The following is a 14,413-nucleotide window of genomic DNA, read 5'->3' as shown; positions in this document are numbered from 1 at the left end:
CACAAAAACAACCATTCCCAGACTCAGATCATTCCTTCGTAAGATACAAAGTACAGCACAGCATCTGAGTCCTAAAAGCACAGTTATACTGCCAAAAGGCAAATTTTAAGTGTTATTTTAAATTCTTGGTTCCTAAATACACATCAACTTGAGAAGGCTCAGCCTAAAGTGAAAAGCTCATGATAAATAATAATTTTCAAATGTTTACATTGTATACTTTCATAAAATAAGGTAACAATAATTAAACTCCCTACCATAACACTGTCTATAACAAGAACATGTTAACTAGTCTGTGGCTTCTAATCCTCTGTAGAAAACTAAGTATCAAAGAAATAAAGTCTAGGAGCCTGCTCAAGCTAAAGAGTGTTAAAACTTACATATGTTTTCTTAGCAGTAAAATGGAGATCATAAAAGTATCAGTGTATGTTATCTATGTATCAATTAAAATAGCACCTGGCACATAGCCAGTGCTACAGAACTGTTTGCTATTATTATTCTAAATCTTAAATGAGGAAATAAAAATACACAGTAGACAAGAGAGTCTCATCTACTGCGAGGTCGTTAATAAACTCCTCCTACTCCTCCCAAAATGCCTTTACTAGAATGCCTAAACTTTTCTGTATGAGAGAAAAAGATTTTTCGTATGATTGCCACCTGTACAGGATGACTATTGTTTCCTAGATTAATTTGCAAAGGTTTCCTAGAAGGATGGATATTGCATCTGTGCTCAGTAAGTACATCCATGTCCATATTTCTCATCTTTTTATTTTAAAACTTAACACTGATAATCACTTTGTTGCTTCTTTCTATATACAAAGGTAAATACTTATTTCTAATTTTTCTATTATTTCATGGTTAATAACAGTAAGATCAGAAAGATTTTTTTCAATGTCAGATAAAAAAGTATCCAACAATTACTAACAAGATGTGTAGAAAATTCAAAGATAAAAAAGTAAATGCTATATCAGATAGAAAATTTCATTTTTGTTTTAAAATTTAAATATTCACAGAAAAAAGTTGACAAAATAATAAAATATTAACAATGGTTTTCTAAGCGGTAGGTTATGGACGATTTTGATATCTTTTCTAAAAGTGTATTTTCCAAATTTTTCTAATTTTTTTGTCAGGAAAAAAGTTATTTTAAAACACTACATTGAAACAACATAGATGAACATTAAAGACATTATGCTAAGTGAAATAAACTAGTCACAGCAGGACAAATACTATATATTTTCACAAAAGAAGGTAATAATAATTAAACTCCCTACCATATCACTGTCTTTAACAAGAAAATATTAGCTAACAGCTAACTGGACTAGACTAGCTAAATAAGACTAGTTAACATGTTCTAGTCTAAGTAGAATGGTGGCTGCCCGGGGTTGGGGGCAGGAGGGAATGGTGAGTTAATGTTTAATGGGTATGGAGTTTTAGTTTGGGAAAAGGAAAAAAGTTCTGGAGATGGATGGTGGTGATGGTTGCACAACAATGTGAATATACTTAATGGTACTGAACTGCATAGTTAAAAATAGTTAAAACGGTAAATTTTATATTATGTATATTTTACCACAATAAAAAAAACCAAAACATGGGCCAGCCCGGTGGCGCAGCGGTTAAGTGTGCAAGTTCCACTTCAGCAGCCCGGGATTCACCGGTTTGGATCCTGGGTGCAGACATGGCACTGCTTGGCAAGCCATGATGTGGTAGACGTCCCACATACAGAGTAGAGGAAGATGGGCATGGATGTTAGCTCAGGACCAGTCTTCCTCAGCAAAAAGAGGAGGATTGGCAGCAGTTAGCTCAGGGCTAATCTTCCTTAAAAAAAAAAAATACATACCTATATATATATATATATATATATGGTCAGGAAGTAGAAGGAAGGAGGGGAGGAATAAAGGATGTTCCTCTCAGACATTATTTCTGTCTACTCTAACTTAGAATATATATATAATTCAGATAAGGCCAAGACTGAAATTTTACCTTTACACTGAAAAGTAAATCCAGGCAAATAGTATAATTCAAGAGAAGGGAAAAGAGAATATACAATCTTCATATACTTCAGAGGTACATTTATATGCAAATTAATGTAACCCCAACTGGAAGGTACTATAACATCCTAATTTTTAAACACTCTAATTTATTCATGAAGTCAGTAACTCTTCCTCTTGGATTTAAAAATAATTGAAATAGGGGGCCGGCCCCGTGGCCGAGTGGTTAAGCTCATACACTCGCCTTCAGCGGCCCAGGGTTTCACTGGTTTGGATCCTGGGCACAGACATGGTACCACTCATCAGGCCATGTTGAGGCCGCGTCCCATATGCCACAACTAGAAGGACCCACAACTAAAACATACAAATATGTACTGGGGGGATTTGGAGAGAAAAAGCAAAAAAAGAAAGAAAGATTGGCAACAGTTGTTAGCTCAGGTGCCAATCTTTAAGAAACAAAGAAAAAATAATAATAATTGAAATAAAACCTTTTCTTTAAAAATACAAGCCTAGGACGTTCACTTCTAAGCTTTACGATTCAGTTATTAAAATATAACAGCATACTTAAAACATATTTTTAAAAACCAGATTACTTATTTCAATGCACTAAACGGTCAATAACTAAGTACTGGAAAATCCGCTTCATATTTTAGTTGAATTAAAATACTTAAAATCTAGATCTGACAAGCTCAATTTCTCTTAGGGGAAATCGCATTCCAAAGCTTTACCACATATATCTTTTATTTGGAATGACTGGGTTGTCTACCGAGGAAAAGAAACTTGTTGAGCTTGAATAGGAATGCCTCAAAGCTAACATCAAGGAATCCTCTAAACCCTGCCAAACTGTGGATGGTACATAAACAGACACAATATTTATTTTGGGACAAAGTTCCTACAAGCAAGTAAGCAAAATGCTCCAGAAGAAGCAGAGTCACAAACCTTTGGAGAAGCCATTTAAAACAAGAGTCTGCCCTCATTCATTAAATCAAATGCTGTTAAATTTTGCTTTGCTATTTCATGCTCATGGAAATGAATAATAAAAGATTTTTAAGCATAAAAGTTCAGAAAGAAAAAAATAAAACACAATTTATCAAAAATTTTAAAAAGTACCTACTCCAATGACATACATTTCATAAATACTTCTCGATGTATGCTATTAATGTTATGTGACTACCAATTAAAATTGTTAAGTTATAAACAGGAATGTAGCAACAGTAAAAGAGTTTAACCTCTCTCCTTCTGAGGCCAATGTAGTAAAACTAGATAATACATTCAATTTCCATAGAAAAAAGTGATAAACAGTAGCACTGTAAAGTTCATTTTTTTCAGTTTATAAATTATTGTTCATATCCTCTATTCTATACTCAAAAACTAGGATCATGTAGTAAGCATATACAATCATTAATTCAAAATCCCAATGAGGCTTTATGAAACACAGAATGCAGGCAAAAACCATTAATCTGACCACTCAAGACTAATAACTTATGGTCAACCATAATCATTTGCATTTGTTTGAAATAAAAAGTAATTGGAAATTGGTCCTACAAGGAAAGACCAAAGGAATTGGAGTTGCTTGGTCTATAAAAATGTAAAGTAAGAACTATTTAAATTCTGATCAGTTCTTTCCTTGTCTTCTGACACCTAAATTAGAGGAAAACAGTTTAGATTAAGAAAGATTCAAGAACATTTTGGCTGTCAGGGTTTCTAATACACCAGGATGGACCACTTGGGAAAGACGTGGTGTTTCAACATTGTGTAGCTACCTGAAGTGAAGCTGACCTAAGGCAAGCTACAGCACTAAACCTCCCTGATTAAGTTATCTATAATCTCAGTCTACAAAACCATTAAATAGCCTAACTTTGGATAGGGCTTTAATTTAAAAGGCATTTTCACATATTCTGGTACCTCATTTAATCCTCACATGAGGTATATGAATAGGGTAGACATTCTGATTCCCATTTATAGGTAAGGAAAATAGTTATGATTGTCTCTTGACTCAAATCCAAAGCTCTTTCCACTACACTGTATTATTTTAAACCTCTTCGGAGACAGACCCTTATTGAGAGCCAATGTAGACAGCTCACCAGACACCTGGGTGCAAAAGTTTCAAATATATTTGAAAGACAGATTATAAAATTGTGTGTTCTGACTTGGTCTTACATAAAGTACCTATTTATGGTCAGTTATTCATTAACAGACCTTCCTTACTGAAGGCTCTTGGTTTGAAAATATTCCTACAAACACAAAACCAGAATGAATGAATAAAAGGATTGATTTCGCTAAGCCCATTTTCTTATGATCTAAAGCCATACTTCAAATCAAAGAGAATATGGAGCTTCTGTTTCCTATTAGCATTCTAATATTTTCAGATTCACTAAATTTAAGTGAATATTGTGGTAGCCAGCCACCAAAATGGTCCCAATGAAACCAGCCTCCTGGTATTCACACCCATGTGCATGAATAAATTCTCCTCGCTTCCTCTTGAGTGTGGGCTAGACAGTGACTTGCTTCTAGTGAACAGAATAAGACACGAGGGATCGGAGGATAGATCACAAAAAGCAGGGTGACTTTATTCTTTTTCTCTCTATGGAGAGGTACACATGACTAGGAACTAAAGTCACCTACCAATAGTCACACGAATGAGCTCAGAAGTAGATCCTTCAGCAGGAGTTAAGTCTTCAAAGACTGCACAGCCCCAGCTCTTAGCCAGAACCATCCAGCCAAGCCACTCTCAGATTCCTGTGAAACAGCATGAGGGAACTTTTGGGGTTGACAGAAACATATCTTAATTATCTTGATATCTTGTGGGTGGTGTTTACATGGGTGCATACATTTGTTAACTCAAATTATACACTTAAAATGGGTGCATATTACTGAATGCAAACTTCATTTCAATAAAGTCGATTCTTTTTTAAATGCCACTGAACTCTGCAGATAAGCAGACAAATGGTCACTTATGAAAAAGTAGTGCCATAATTTAAGAAGTTAAGGGTGGGTTGTGAGAAAATAGAAGCTTCAGTAACAAGCTACCATTGCAAATTCACATGTCCTAAACTGCTCCTCAAAATTACTCCACCCACAGCCTTTCCTATCTCAGATGACAGCAATCCCATACTCCCAGCTGCTCTGGCCAAAACAGTTGGAGTCCTTCTTGACTCTCACACCCCAAATCCAATCCATAAGCAAATTCTGTTGGCTCTATCTCCAAATACATTCAGACTATGAGCACTCTCACCACCTCCACTGCTACCACTCTAGCCTCTTGCCAAGATTACTCAATAACTAAACTGGTCTCCCTGCTTCACTTTCATCCCCTATAACTTATTGTTAACCTAGTAGCTAGAGTGATCCTTTCAAAACCTGAGGCGGATCACATCATTCATCTGCTCTAAAACCTGAAACTAATCTCCATTTCACTTAGAATAAAAGTCCATGTTGTTACAAAGGCCTACTATGGTCACATAAACTGACTCCTTGTTATCTCCCTGACCTCATCTCCTATTACTCTCCTTCTTACTCAGTCCACTTAAGCCACACTGGCATGCTTGCTGTTTATCAAACACACAGTGCCTGCTCCCACTTCCAGGACCTTTACATTGGCTGTCTCCCCTGTGTGGGACATCTTTCGCCCAATACCTCCATGGCTCATCATTCCCCAGCTTCCTTGAGGCCTCTGCTCAAATGACCTTCTTTATCCAGACCACCCTATTTAAACTTGCAAACATTCCTGCTCATTGATCACCCTTATTCTACTCTACTTTTCCTTTTTTCCAGAGCAATTACCACTTCGTAACATATTATATGCTTATTTATTATGTATATTGTCTACTCCTCCACTCTTTCTACAAAACAACCTCCAGGGCAGGATCTTTGTTTTGTTCACTGATATACCTCAAGTACCTAGGACAGTGCTCAGTACACATAACAGGTGTTCAACAAATACCTTCTGAATCAATTTTTGAATAACTGTGTCAGATACCGGGCTAAGCGCTTTACCTATCACTCAATCACAAGAGCAACCCTGGGAAGTATGCATGAACTTCATTTTACGGTTGAGAACTATAAAGGTTAAAAAACTTGCCTAAAGTTACACAGCGGTAAATGAAGCCAGGAGTTAATTCAATTATGCCCAACTCTGAAGCCTTAACCACTAGTTTTCTCAAAGCTGGGTGTGACTGGGAAGAGAAGTAAGCTGCTTCAGGAGGTAACTAGGTTGACAAACTGTGGAAGAAAAGACACTGATTTGCAATCCAATATAAGGAGCAGAGGAAAATAATTAACATTTGAAAAAATTCCTTCAATTTTTCTTTGCCTCTAGCCCTAGTCCTGTCGGGAAAGAAATAAAGGCTAATGGTTATCAAAACAGAGACCATAAAAAAGGAGAAAGAGAAATAAGAGACGCCCCAGCCTGACGTCCATGGATGAAAACAGTCAGAACCGTTTCTCTAAATTCACTAGCATACTTGATCCCAGTGGTATAGAGCAATATACTAGCAGATTTTTTTTTTTTTGCCTTAAAATGCTTTTTTCTTCTAGATCCTATTGCTGTAATACAGGTGTTGACAAAATAATTTTTGAGAAATACAGGATCTATACGTAAACATTCACAGATTTAAATCTGAAGGAAAGATACTGACTTCTGCCAGTGTTACCATTTTGAAACACAGCCACACTCATTTGTTTACATATTGTCTATGGCTCCTTTCACACTATTACAGCAGAGCTGAGTAGTTGCAACAGACACCATATGCCTGCAAAACTGAAAATATTTAATAACTGGCCATTTACAGAAAAACACCTTCCAAAACAACTATTAGGGCTGGCAAGGTGGCACAGCAGTTAAGTTCGCGAATTCTGCTTCGGTGGCCCCGGGGTAGCCTGTTTGGATCCTGGGTGCGGACCTATGCATCGCTTGGCAAGCCATGCTGTGGCAGGTGTCCCACATATAAAGTAGAGGAAGATGGGCACAGATGTTAGCTCAGGGCCAGTCTTCCTCAGCAAAAAGAGGAGGATTGGCAGCAGATGTTAGCTCAGGGCTAATCTTCCTCAAAAAGATAAATTAAAACTATTAATAAAATGCAAGTTTCCTGACAGCTTTCATCAGTTCTATCACTTTCCCTGATGTATTTGAAAACATATCCTCTAGATACTAGAATAAACCATCCAACATTTTTGTTATTGTTGGTCATATAACTACAAACATCTCAATGGTTTAAGTCCAAGGATAATGTGGTCTTCAATCTAGCACACAGATATCATAAAATTAATTCAAACAAACATACTTTCTAGTAGAGTTAAGATCCATTTATTAGTGATTAAATACTGGAAGACTTCAGTAACACTGGGATGTCAATTCTGAAACCTTAAAATAGTTTAGCTTAAAGTTGACAGGAAAGGAATTTTTTGGTTTATGTCTGTAGTACATGAGCTACCATGTTAAACAAACTTCACAAGTGTTTTGAACAAGGAAAAAACCGATTTCTTCCTTTAGTCACACACACATGCACCAAACAGACAAAAAAACAATAATCCTACAATGACTTCCCAACTTCTCCCTTACAAGTAAGAATTCGCAAATAGTAAAATCTGGTACATTTGCTTTTAATCTTCCAAGCAAACAAGCTAATACATAGGAAAGCAAATTACCTACTTATTATTACTCATTTTTTAAATTCTGTAACTTATTTTCCCTCTCCCTTTCCAGAGATTAGTCACCCAAAAAAGATCAAACCTTATTTCATAAAATTAAAGGAAACAAAAAACTCTTTATTGTATATACACAAAATCAGAAATCCTTTTCCTAACAGAGGCTAATACAAAAACCTTTTAAGTCTCTCCAACGAAGACTTTGATGTTTCTTATGTTTTGCAAATAAAGTGATAGGTTATGCTATTCGTGACAACACTTAGAAAAGTAATTTAGCAAGTTGATAAAAACAGGTACGGAAACACTACAAAGGAAACAGGAGAAATATTGAGCATAAAATGACATCAAAAAAATTTTTTTCTTTAAATGTTCTTCAAGAGTCACTTTCATATTAAAAGACGAACCAAACAGATATTATTCATTAAAATTTCACCAAATCATATAAACATTTAACTTAGATTTTAATAGGACTCTCAGCTTAAACATGTCCATCCGCATTTTTTATATCTTCAATCTAAACTTCCAATATAAACATTTTAAGGCATCTATTTGTTTTCCCAGCTGTTCCTCAAAACAAAAAAATTATTTCCAAGTTAAAGTTTCCACATTGTTTCTCTCAAAATTAAATTTGATATATTAACGGAAGTAGAAAGTTATCCATTAGCTATTTTTAAATATTATTAAATTTTAAGCTTAGAGCACCTTTTCCCATTTTTCTTTTAACTTCATTTTTTTACAGCACTGTAATCACGTTAGTGAAACAAAAAACTTCTTGTCAACACTTTTAAAGGAATTAAGTTTTGAATGTTACAAATAAGAAAGCACACTACTCTCTTTAAAGGCTAGAACTTTCTGTGGTGAACGCTGTATACATGAAATTAGTAAAGCAATGATATAAAAAATTTGACAGTGATTTTTTAAAAATTGTATTACATCCTTATAATACGAAAACCAATCTGACCATATGCCTGTATGATCAGACCTGTGATCTCTTTATTATAATGTAAATCATCAGATAATCTCTAACAATTCATAGTATTTCAAACTGCAAAGAAACGTTTCCTACCTTGCCTGCTTCTCTTTCTAAGTCGACATACTCCCGGCTAGGTGTTTGCCGCTGTTCTCCCTGCCAGCTGGCCGGAAAAAACTGGAGAGACAGATTGGTTCCTGTGGCCACAAAAGCCTTTTAGAAAAATCAATACAAACAGGATCAGGAGCAAGACATTACATAAATTATGCAGGCAGTCATTTATTTTTACATCAGTTTCTGTCTTAAGCCAGGCAGCATCGAGAATACTTAAAAGTAAAAAACATGCACTCATCATTTTTCTTAAGTATTAAGTTACAAACATCTGATTCCATTTTGAGGACATTTGCCATTGGCTGCTTAAATATAAAATCAGACATGGAATCAATACTTTCTTTCAGGTCATTTCTTGCTGACGTTAGGATCACACATTGCTAATGTCTATCCAGAACCAACATCCTTGAATTAAAAAACATATTTTTAAATGTGAAAATCACTCAAGATCTAACCATTTTAAATTTTAAGCATATCACAAAGTTGTATAAATGAGACATTTTAATTTTCCTTGCTCAAGGAAACGCTATGTTCTAAAAGCCCACTACACATTAAAAATGCAACGGGACTGTATCTCTTCTGATAAACCATTCATTAGCACGTGATGTGACAGCACTTCTCATCTCTCTTAAAACCTTGGGTGATTTAAAAAAAACATGCATTTTCAAAAATTTGACTTTAGGAGGACTAGATCTGACTATAACAAGAGTAGTCATTTAATATTTATAAAAGATGTGGATGGCACAGCTTAACAGACAATCTAAAACCATTTCAATAAAGTGTCATTCTGTGTAGCCTGTGAGCAATTTAACTATTTCTCCCAAGGAGAAAAAGGAAATAACACTGTCCCTCTTCCCAAGGGAAATTCAGAAAGAAAGAAATAAGTAAAAAGCATTTTGAAAAAAACACATTTTTCATCATCTAATTGTAAACTCTTCTTTGTTGAAATGAGAGAACGTTCGTTTTATTTTACTAATTAAAGTTCTAAAGCATAATTTGTTTCCAAGCATACAGTCTTCAGCTGAAAGCAAGGGGTTCATATTTTGGGCAATCTGGTTAAAGCCATTAGCTGATTCAGCTATCCACTAGTTCCCCTGATGAAGAACAGCTTAGATTCTTTAGAGGTAAAAATTTATATTTTCTATTTCTATTACTGGTACTACAGGTACAATTGTCAACCTAACTGCTAAATCTCTATAGAGAGACGTCTTGGATGGTATTTCCCTAATCAACTAGGGTATCCTTTCTTGTGGTAAATATTTTATATGAATAGAGACTGAACAAATGTCAATATTAACCTTTAAAAAAAAAAATCTTTCCCCACTACTAGCATAAGATTAAAAAACAATCAATTGAAGTGAAATGAACCAACAGTTCAAATGGAAAGCAGACTGTGGGAGGCAAACTGCCTAGGCTGTATGACCTGAGGCAAGTTACTTAACTCTGTACCTCAGTTTCCTCATAAATTAATATTTGCAAAGTGCTTAGAACAGTACCAAGTAAACACTGTGTAAGTATTTGCTGAATAATGTAAGAGAAATAATTTTGAGCTAGATAGGAGAGCTAACTTTTTCAGCCCCAGAGAATGAAATTCTCAGAGCAGAATGGGTGGCAGGTAAGAGATTCAGCCCATGAATGAATGCCCTGCGTCAAAATCCCCCAGGCATGTTTCTTCAGCAGTCACCTAGTAACAAATCCTTCTGCCCCCAGTGTACCCCATATCAGCTCTGTGCTAAGGAAAGACAGTCTACAGATCTTATTACCTCACCTCCTGTCTGAAGACCAACCTCAGAAGAGATTTCCTGCTTCATCACTTTACGTCCATTATCTCATCAAGATCCCTCTCTGAGACAGGAGAAGTGGTCAAAACAGATCATTCTAGAATAGCATTTCCCAAATTTATTTGACCACAGAACTCTTCTTCTAATGGAATACCTACACATACATAAGAGTTGGGAAAATTCTGTTTGAAAACATAAAAATCCTACACTGTTATCATTGTCTATATTTAAGATTTCCAGGTTGCCCTGACTATATTTCATAGGTTTCATAAATGATAAACTAGCACATCTTGTGTCAATCCAACATACCTTTTATCCTTCCATCTTCGGGATTAAAAATATACAGTTTTTACTGCTCTTACAATAGAGTCACCATATCTGCCACAAGTATTTTTTCTTTTATCAATCATTAGTGTTGAAGATGTCTCCAACACTCTTACTACAATAAGAACTTACATGAGGAATAAGTCAGATTTTACCAAATAGATTCTACCCCTCACCCTGAATCACTTTTATTCAAGCTACGATAAGGAGTCTGGGTAACTTTTATAGTTAAGAGGAGATAAGCATCACAGTTCTTAAGTTGTTTCACATCTAAATACAAAATAAATTTTTAATTAACCTCACTGATACATTAAGGAGACATTCAAAATAAAAGGAATAAAAAGAGAGGGAAAAAAGGGTTGGGAATAGTTTTGGGAACTAGGTATATTTTTATGGTATATAGCTGCTGTCAAAATAGAGGCAAAAGAATGCCTTTCCACACCTATTTTCCACAACCAAATAAGTAAAAGCCATTTCCTGTTCATAAGTCAAAAGATAAATTTTAGGCATTAAATTAAGTAACCTCTAAATTCAATTAATCAAGACCTATGATGCAAAAGGCACTGTACAAAGTACCTGCATAGATGGGGGTATATTAATGAATATATCACAGAAGTAATGTGGTCTCCACCCTCTAGGAGCCAAGAATCTCATAATTTAAATGTGGACAACACTGAATTAAAGGGGGGAAACTAGAAAGAGAGAGAAATGGGAAATTCCTTACCAAATATAAAGAGTTACATTATTCAAGAAATTAAGACACGTATACAAGCTTAGCTGCAACTCTTACACAGAACTCAATCTACCTTCTTTAACTTTTAATACCTGTCAGATATTAAGAACTTATTAAAATTTGTAGGATCAGATATTTAGAAGAGAAGACGGCCTAGAATATGTGTCTGATTTATCCCTGGAAAGAAATTTATGACAAATACAAGCAACCTCTAATACTGCTATATTACAGCAATATTATAGTACTGAACAGCAATTCAGATATACTGTGGGTTAAATTATACTCCCAATTCATAATTACATGCAGTAAAGTCTGATATGACAGAGAGACCCTAATAGCTGTGCTTCACCAGATTTCCAAAAAAACCCTTGGCTTTAAAAAATCGTGACAGCACTTCGTATCTTATCTTTTACACTTACATCAATTACCTCCAGGAAATCCACTGGTGAGGCATACCACCTACCTTTTGCAAAAGGAAACCGAGGCAAAGGATGATATAATCACAGGACCAACTAATGATTCTTCTACCACTCAGTGCCAAAACCAAAAAGTATTTGTCTTACACAGTTTCATCACATAACTATTACAACTACTTAGGAAGCCTGACGTGGGCTAAAAGCTGGAGATTTCCTTTCATTAACAGGCAATAATTACCCAATATTCTACAGCTCCTAACAAATTCAGCCAGTATCTTCTCATTATCTGTAATACAAATCTAAAAAGACTTCGTTTTAAATATCGAAATATTCTTTAAAAATAAATCTGATTTCGGTGATGAAAAGGGAGACCTTTGTGGTATGTGAACTGTATCTCAATAAAAATAAACAGATTCTCTATAAAGGAGGTGGGAGAAGTAAACGTTCCAATATGTCTTCCCATTGTTAACCCAAATTCAAACTGCACTGCAGCTCCAAGTCTCTGCAAATGCAATGGGCCCAAGTCACAGAGCAGATAACTGGATCCCATTATACAGGACTTCAACTTTTTTTCTTTTAATTAATAATCAGTCTTTCTTCAGTTTCTTCCTACTCACTCTCTGACTTCTTCATTCCCTCATCAGCACCTCCAACAGGACAAATCAAAAGGAGCGAGGATGTTTTTTCAACATCAGGTTTGGTGTGGGCGAAGCACCAAACCCACCACCTCAAACACGGCCTCAAGATCAACTGCGGATTTCGCAGATCCATGCAATTCTTTAGGAACTGCAGCACCAAACGGGATATGTTTTTTAAGGTTTGAAAAAAGACGATAATGGCTTCTTTCTGATTCTCCTGAGGCTGAACATTCTAAGAAAAGAAGACGGAACGTTCTTTAGGGCTTTTTCCCCCCTCCATTAGGACAACAGATAACTGGCGGAAAGACTGACCCTCAGCCACACCGGGAGTGCGAGAGCCTCACGTATAGATTTACCAACAAATCCAGCGTCTAAGAAACGAACTACCGCCCAGGAATCAGATCCCTGAACGAAGCCCAATTCTTTTTCCGAAAGGGTGTTTTCTTCCTACAAATAGCCTGACCCCTTAATCAGTGTCACAGCCTAGCCAATGACCCTTCCCTGCTGAGCTGGGCTCGGGCTGGCGTCCCACCCGCCGCGTCTGGGGAAGAGACCCACCCGCAGGGGCCACGGGGCAGCGTCTCCGCGAGAGGACGCGGCCCGCCAGCGTCTGGTTTCGCATTTTGAATCCCGAGTAGGAAGTGAGACGGCGCCCGCTCAGTTCCGGGAGCCGCGGCGCCGTCCGGAACCGGCCTGGGCCGCGGCGGCCCCCGCGCAACAAGTGCCCCGCGCGCCCCCGCCCCGCCGACTTACGATTTCCGAGCGGCCGTCGCGGCAGGCGTTCTGGAAGCGCGCCTGGCGCTCCTCGTGGGGCCGGTCCCTGAAGCCCGTGTACTTAATCTGCAAGGCAGAGACGGCCCGAAATCAGGAGCCAAATCCGCGGCGCCGCCCGCCCCGCGCCGCGCCGATAAGGGCAACTGGAGTCCGCGGGCAGGCGGCCGCCCGGGCGAGATTGCCCCTCCGCGGGCGCGCCGGCGCCGGGCTGGGGGCCGCGCCGCCCAAACTTTTCTCCGCCCGGGCCCACTCCGGGCGCGCCGCGGCCTCCGCGCCGCCCGCCTCACCTCACACTCGCGGCTCAGCTTCCTGAAGAACTCCTCGTTCTCGAACTTGCTTCTCTGGTCGGGCACGACGCGCGGCATCTTCCCGCCCTGAGGCCGCGCCGGCCGGCCGGGCTCGGGGCTTGCGCGGGCACCCGCTGGCCGGCTCCGCGCTGACCGACTGACCGCCCACCCGCGGCGCCCTGACCCTCGCTTCCCTTTGTTTCAGGCGCCCGCCCGCGTGGGCTCCTGCGCCCGGGAGTCTGAGGTGCCGCCGCCTGCTCGAGCCCAGCCCACGCCGCCGCCGCCGCCTCAGCCGTTGCCTACCGCCCGCGCGGACCCAGCACTCGCCGCCCCCGGCCGCCGCCGCCGCCGCCGCCACTTCCTCTCGCCGCCCACCTCGCGAGCCCGCCCGCCCCGCCCCGCCCCCGTCGGCCCCACCCCTCCTCCTCGCGCGCCCGCCCGCCCGAAACTCCGGCAAACAAAACGCACCATTCACAACTCCGCGACCCGCGCCGCGCATGCGCCGCCCGCCCGCTTGCGGGGCTGCTGGGCTTCGGCGAGCCCGAGCTCCTGCCGCGGCGCCGCTCTCTTCCCCTGGCCGCCCGCGGGCCGCTCCGTGTGGAACCACTCTGTGGCGATCTGCCCGGTCCTTGGAGACAGGGGGCGGCTCCCGCAGGTCCTTTCTTTCGGCTATCTGGAACTTTGGGGCTCCCCAGCTGCTCAGAGTAACCCCAAATTGTCACCTCTATGCAGTGAAACTTAGATCTTT

The 14,413-nt window shown here is 39.2% G+C and overlaps 1 protein-coding gene across 2 annotated transcripts in view; it reads right to left on the bottom strand.

The window, feature by feature from the left end:
* Window positions 1-14,051, bottom strand: part of CBFB (core-binding factor subunit beta) — a 49,550-nt gene extending 35,499 nt beyond the window's left edge. Inside the window, exons 1-3 of one of the 2 annotated variants that reach the window (XM_070612101.1) lie at window positions 13,666-14,051; window positions 13,358-13,444; window positions 8,698-8,814 (exon numbers count right to left, since the gene is read on the bottom strand). In XM_070612101.1, coding sequence (XP_070468202.1) covers window positions 8,698-8,814; window positions 13,358-13,444; window positions 13,666-13,743 — 282 coding nt within the window. In that variant the 5' untranslated portion in view covers window positions 13,744-14,051. The remainder of the gene's footprint in view (window positions 1-8,697; window positions 8,815-13,357; window positions 13,445-13,665) is intronic. The other variant, XM_070612100.1, reaches the window with a different exon arrangement.
* Window positions 14,052-14,413: the final 362 nt, after the last annotated feature.

This window comes from Equus przewalskii, chromosome 3 (genome assembly GCF_037783145.1).
Source record: "Equus przewalskii isolate Varuska chromosome 3, EquPr2, whole genome shotgun sequence".
In the NCBI taxonomy this organism is placed as follows: Eukaryota; Metazoa; Chordata; class Mammalia; order Perissodactyla; family Equidae; genus Equus; species Equus przewalskii.
The sequence above is the reverse complement of the archived record's forward strand: the minus strand, read 5'-3'. Positions and strand labels throughout refer to the sequence as shown.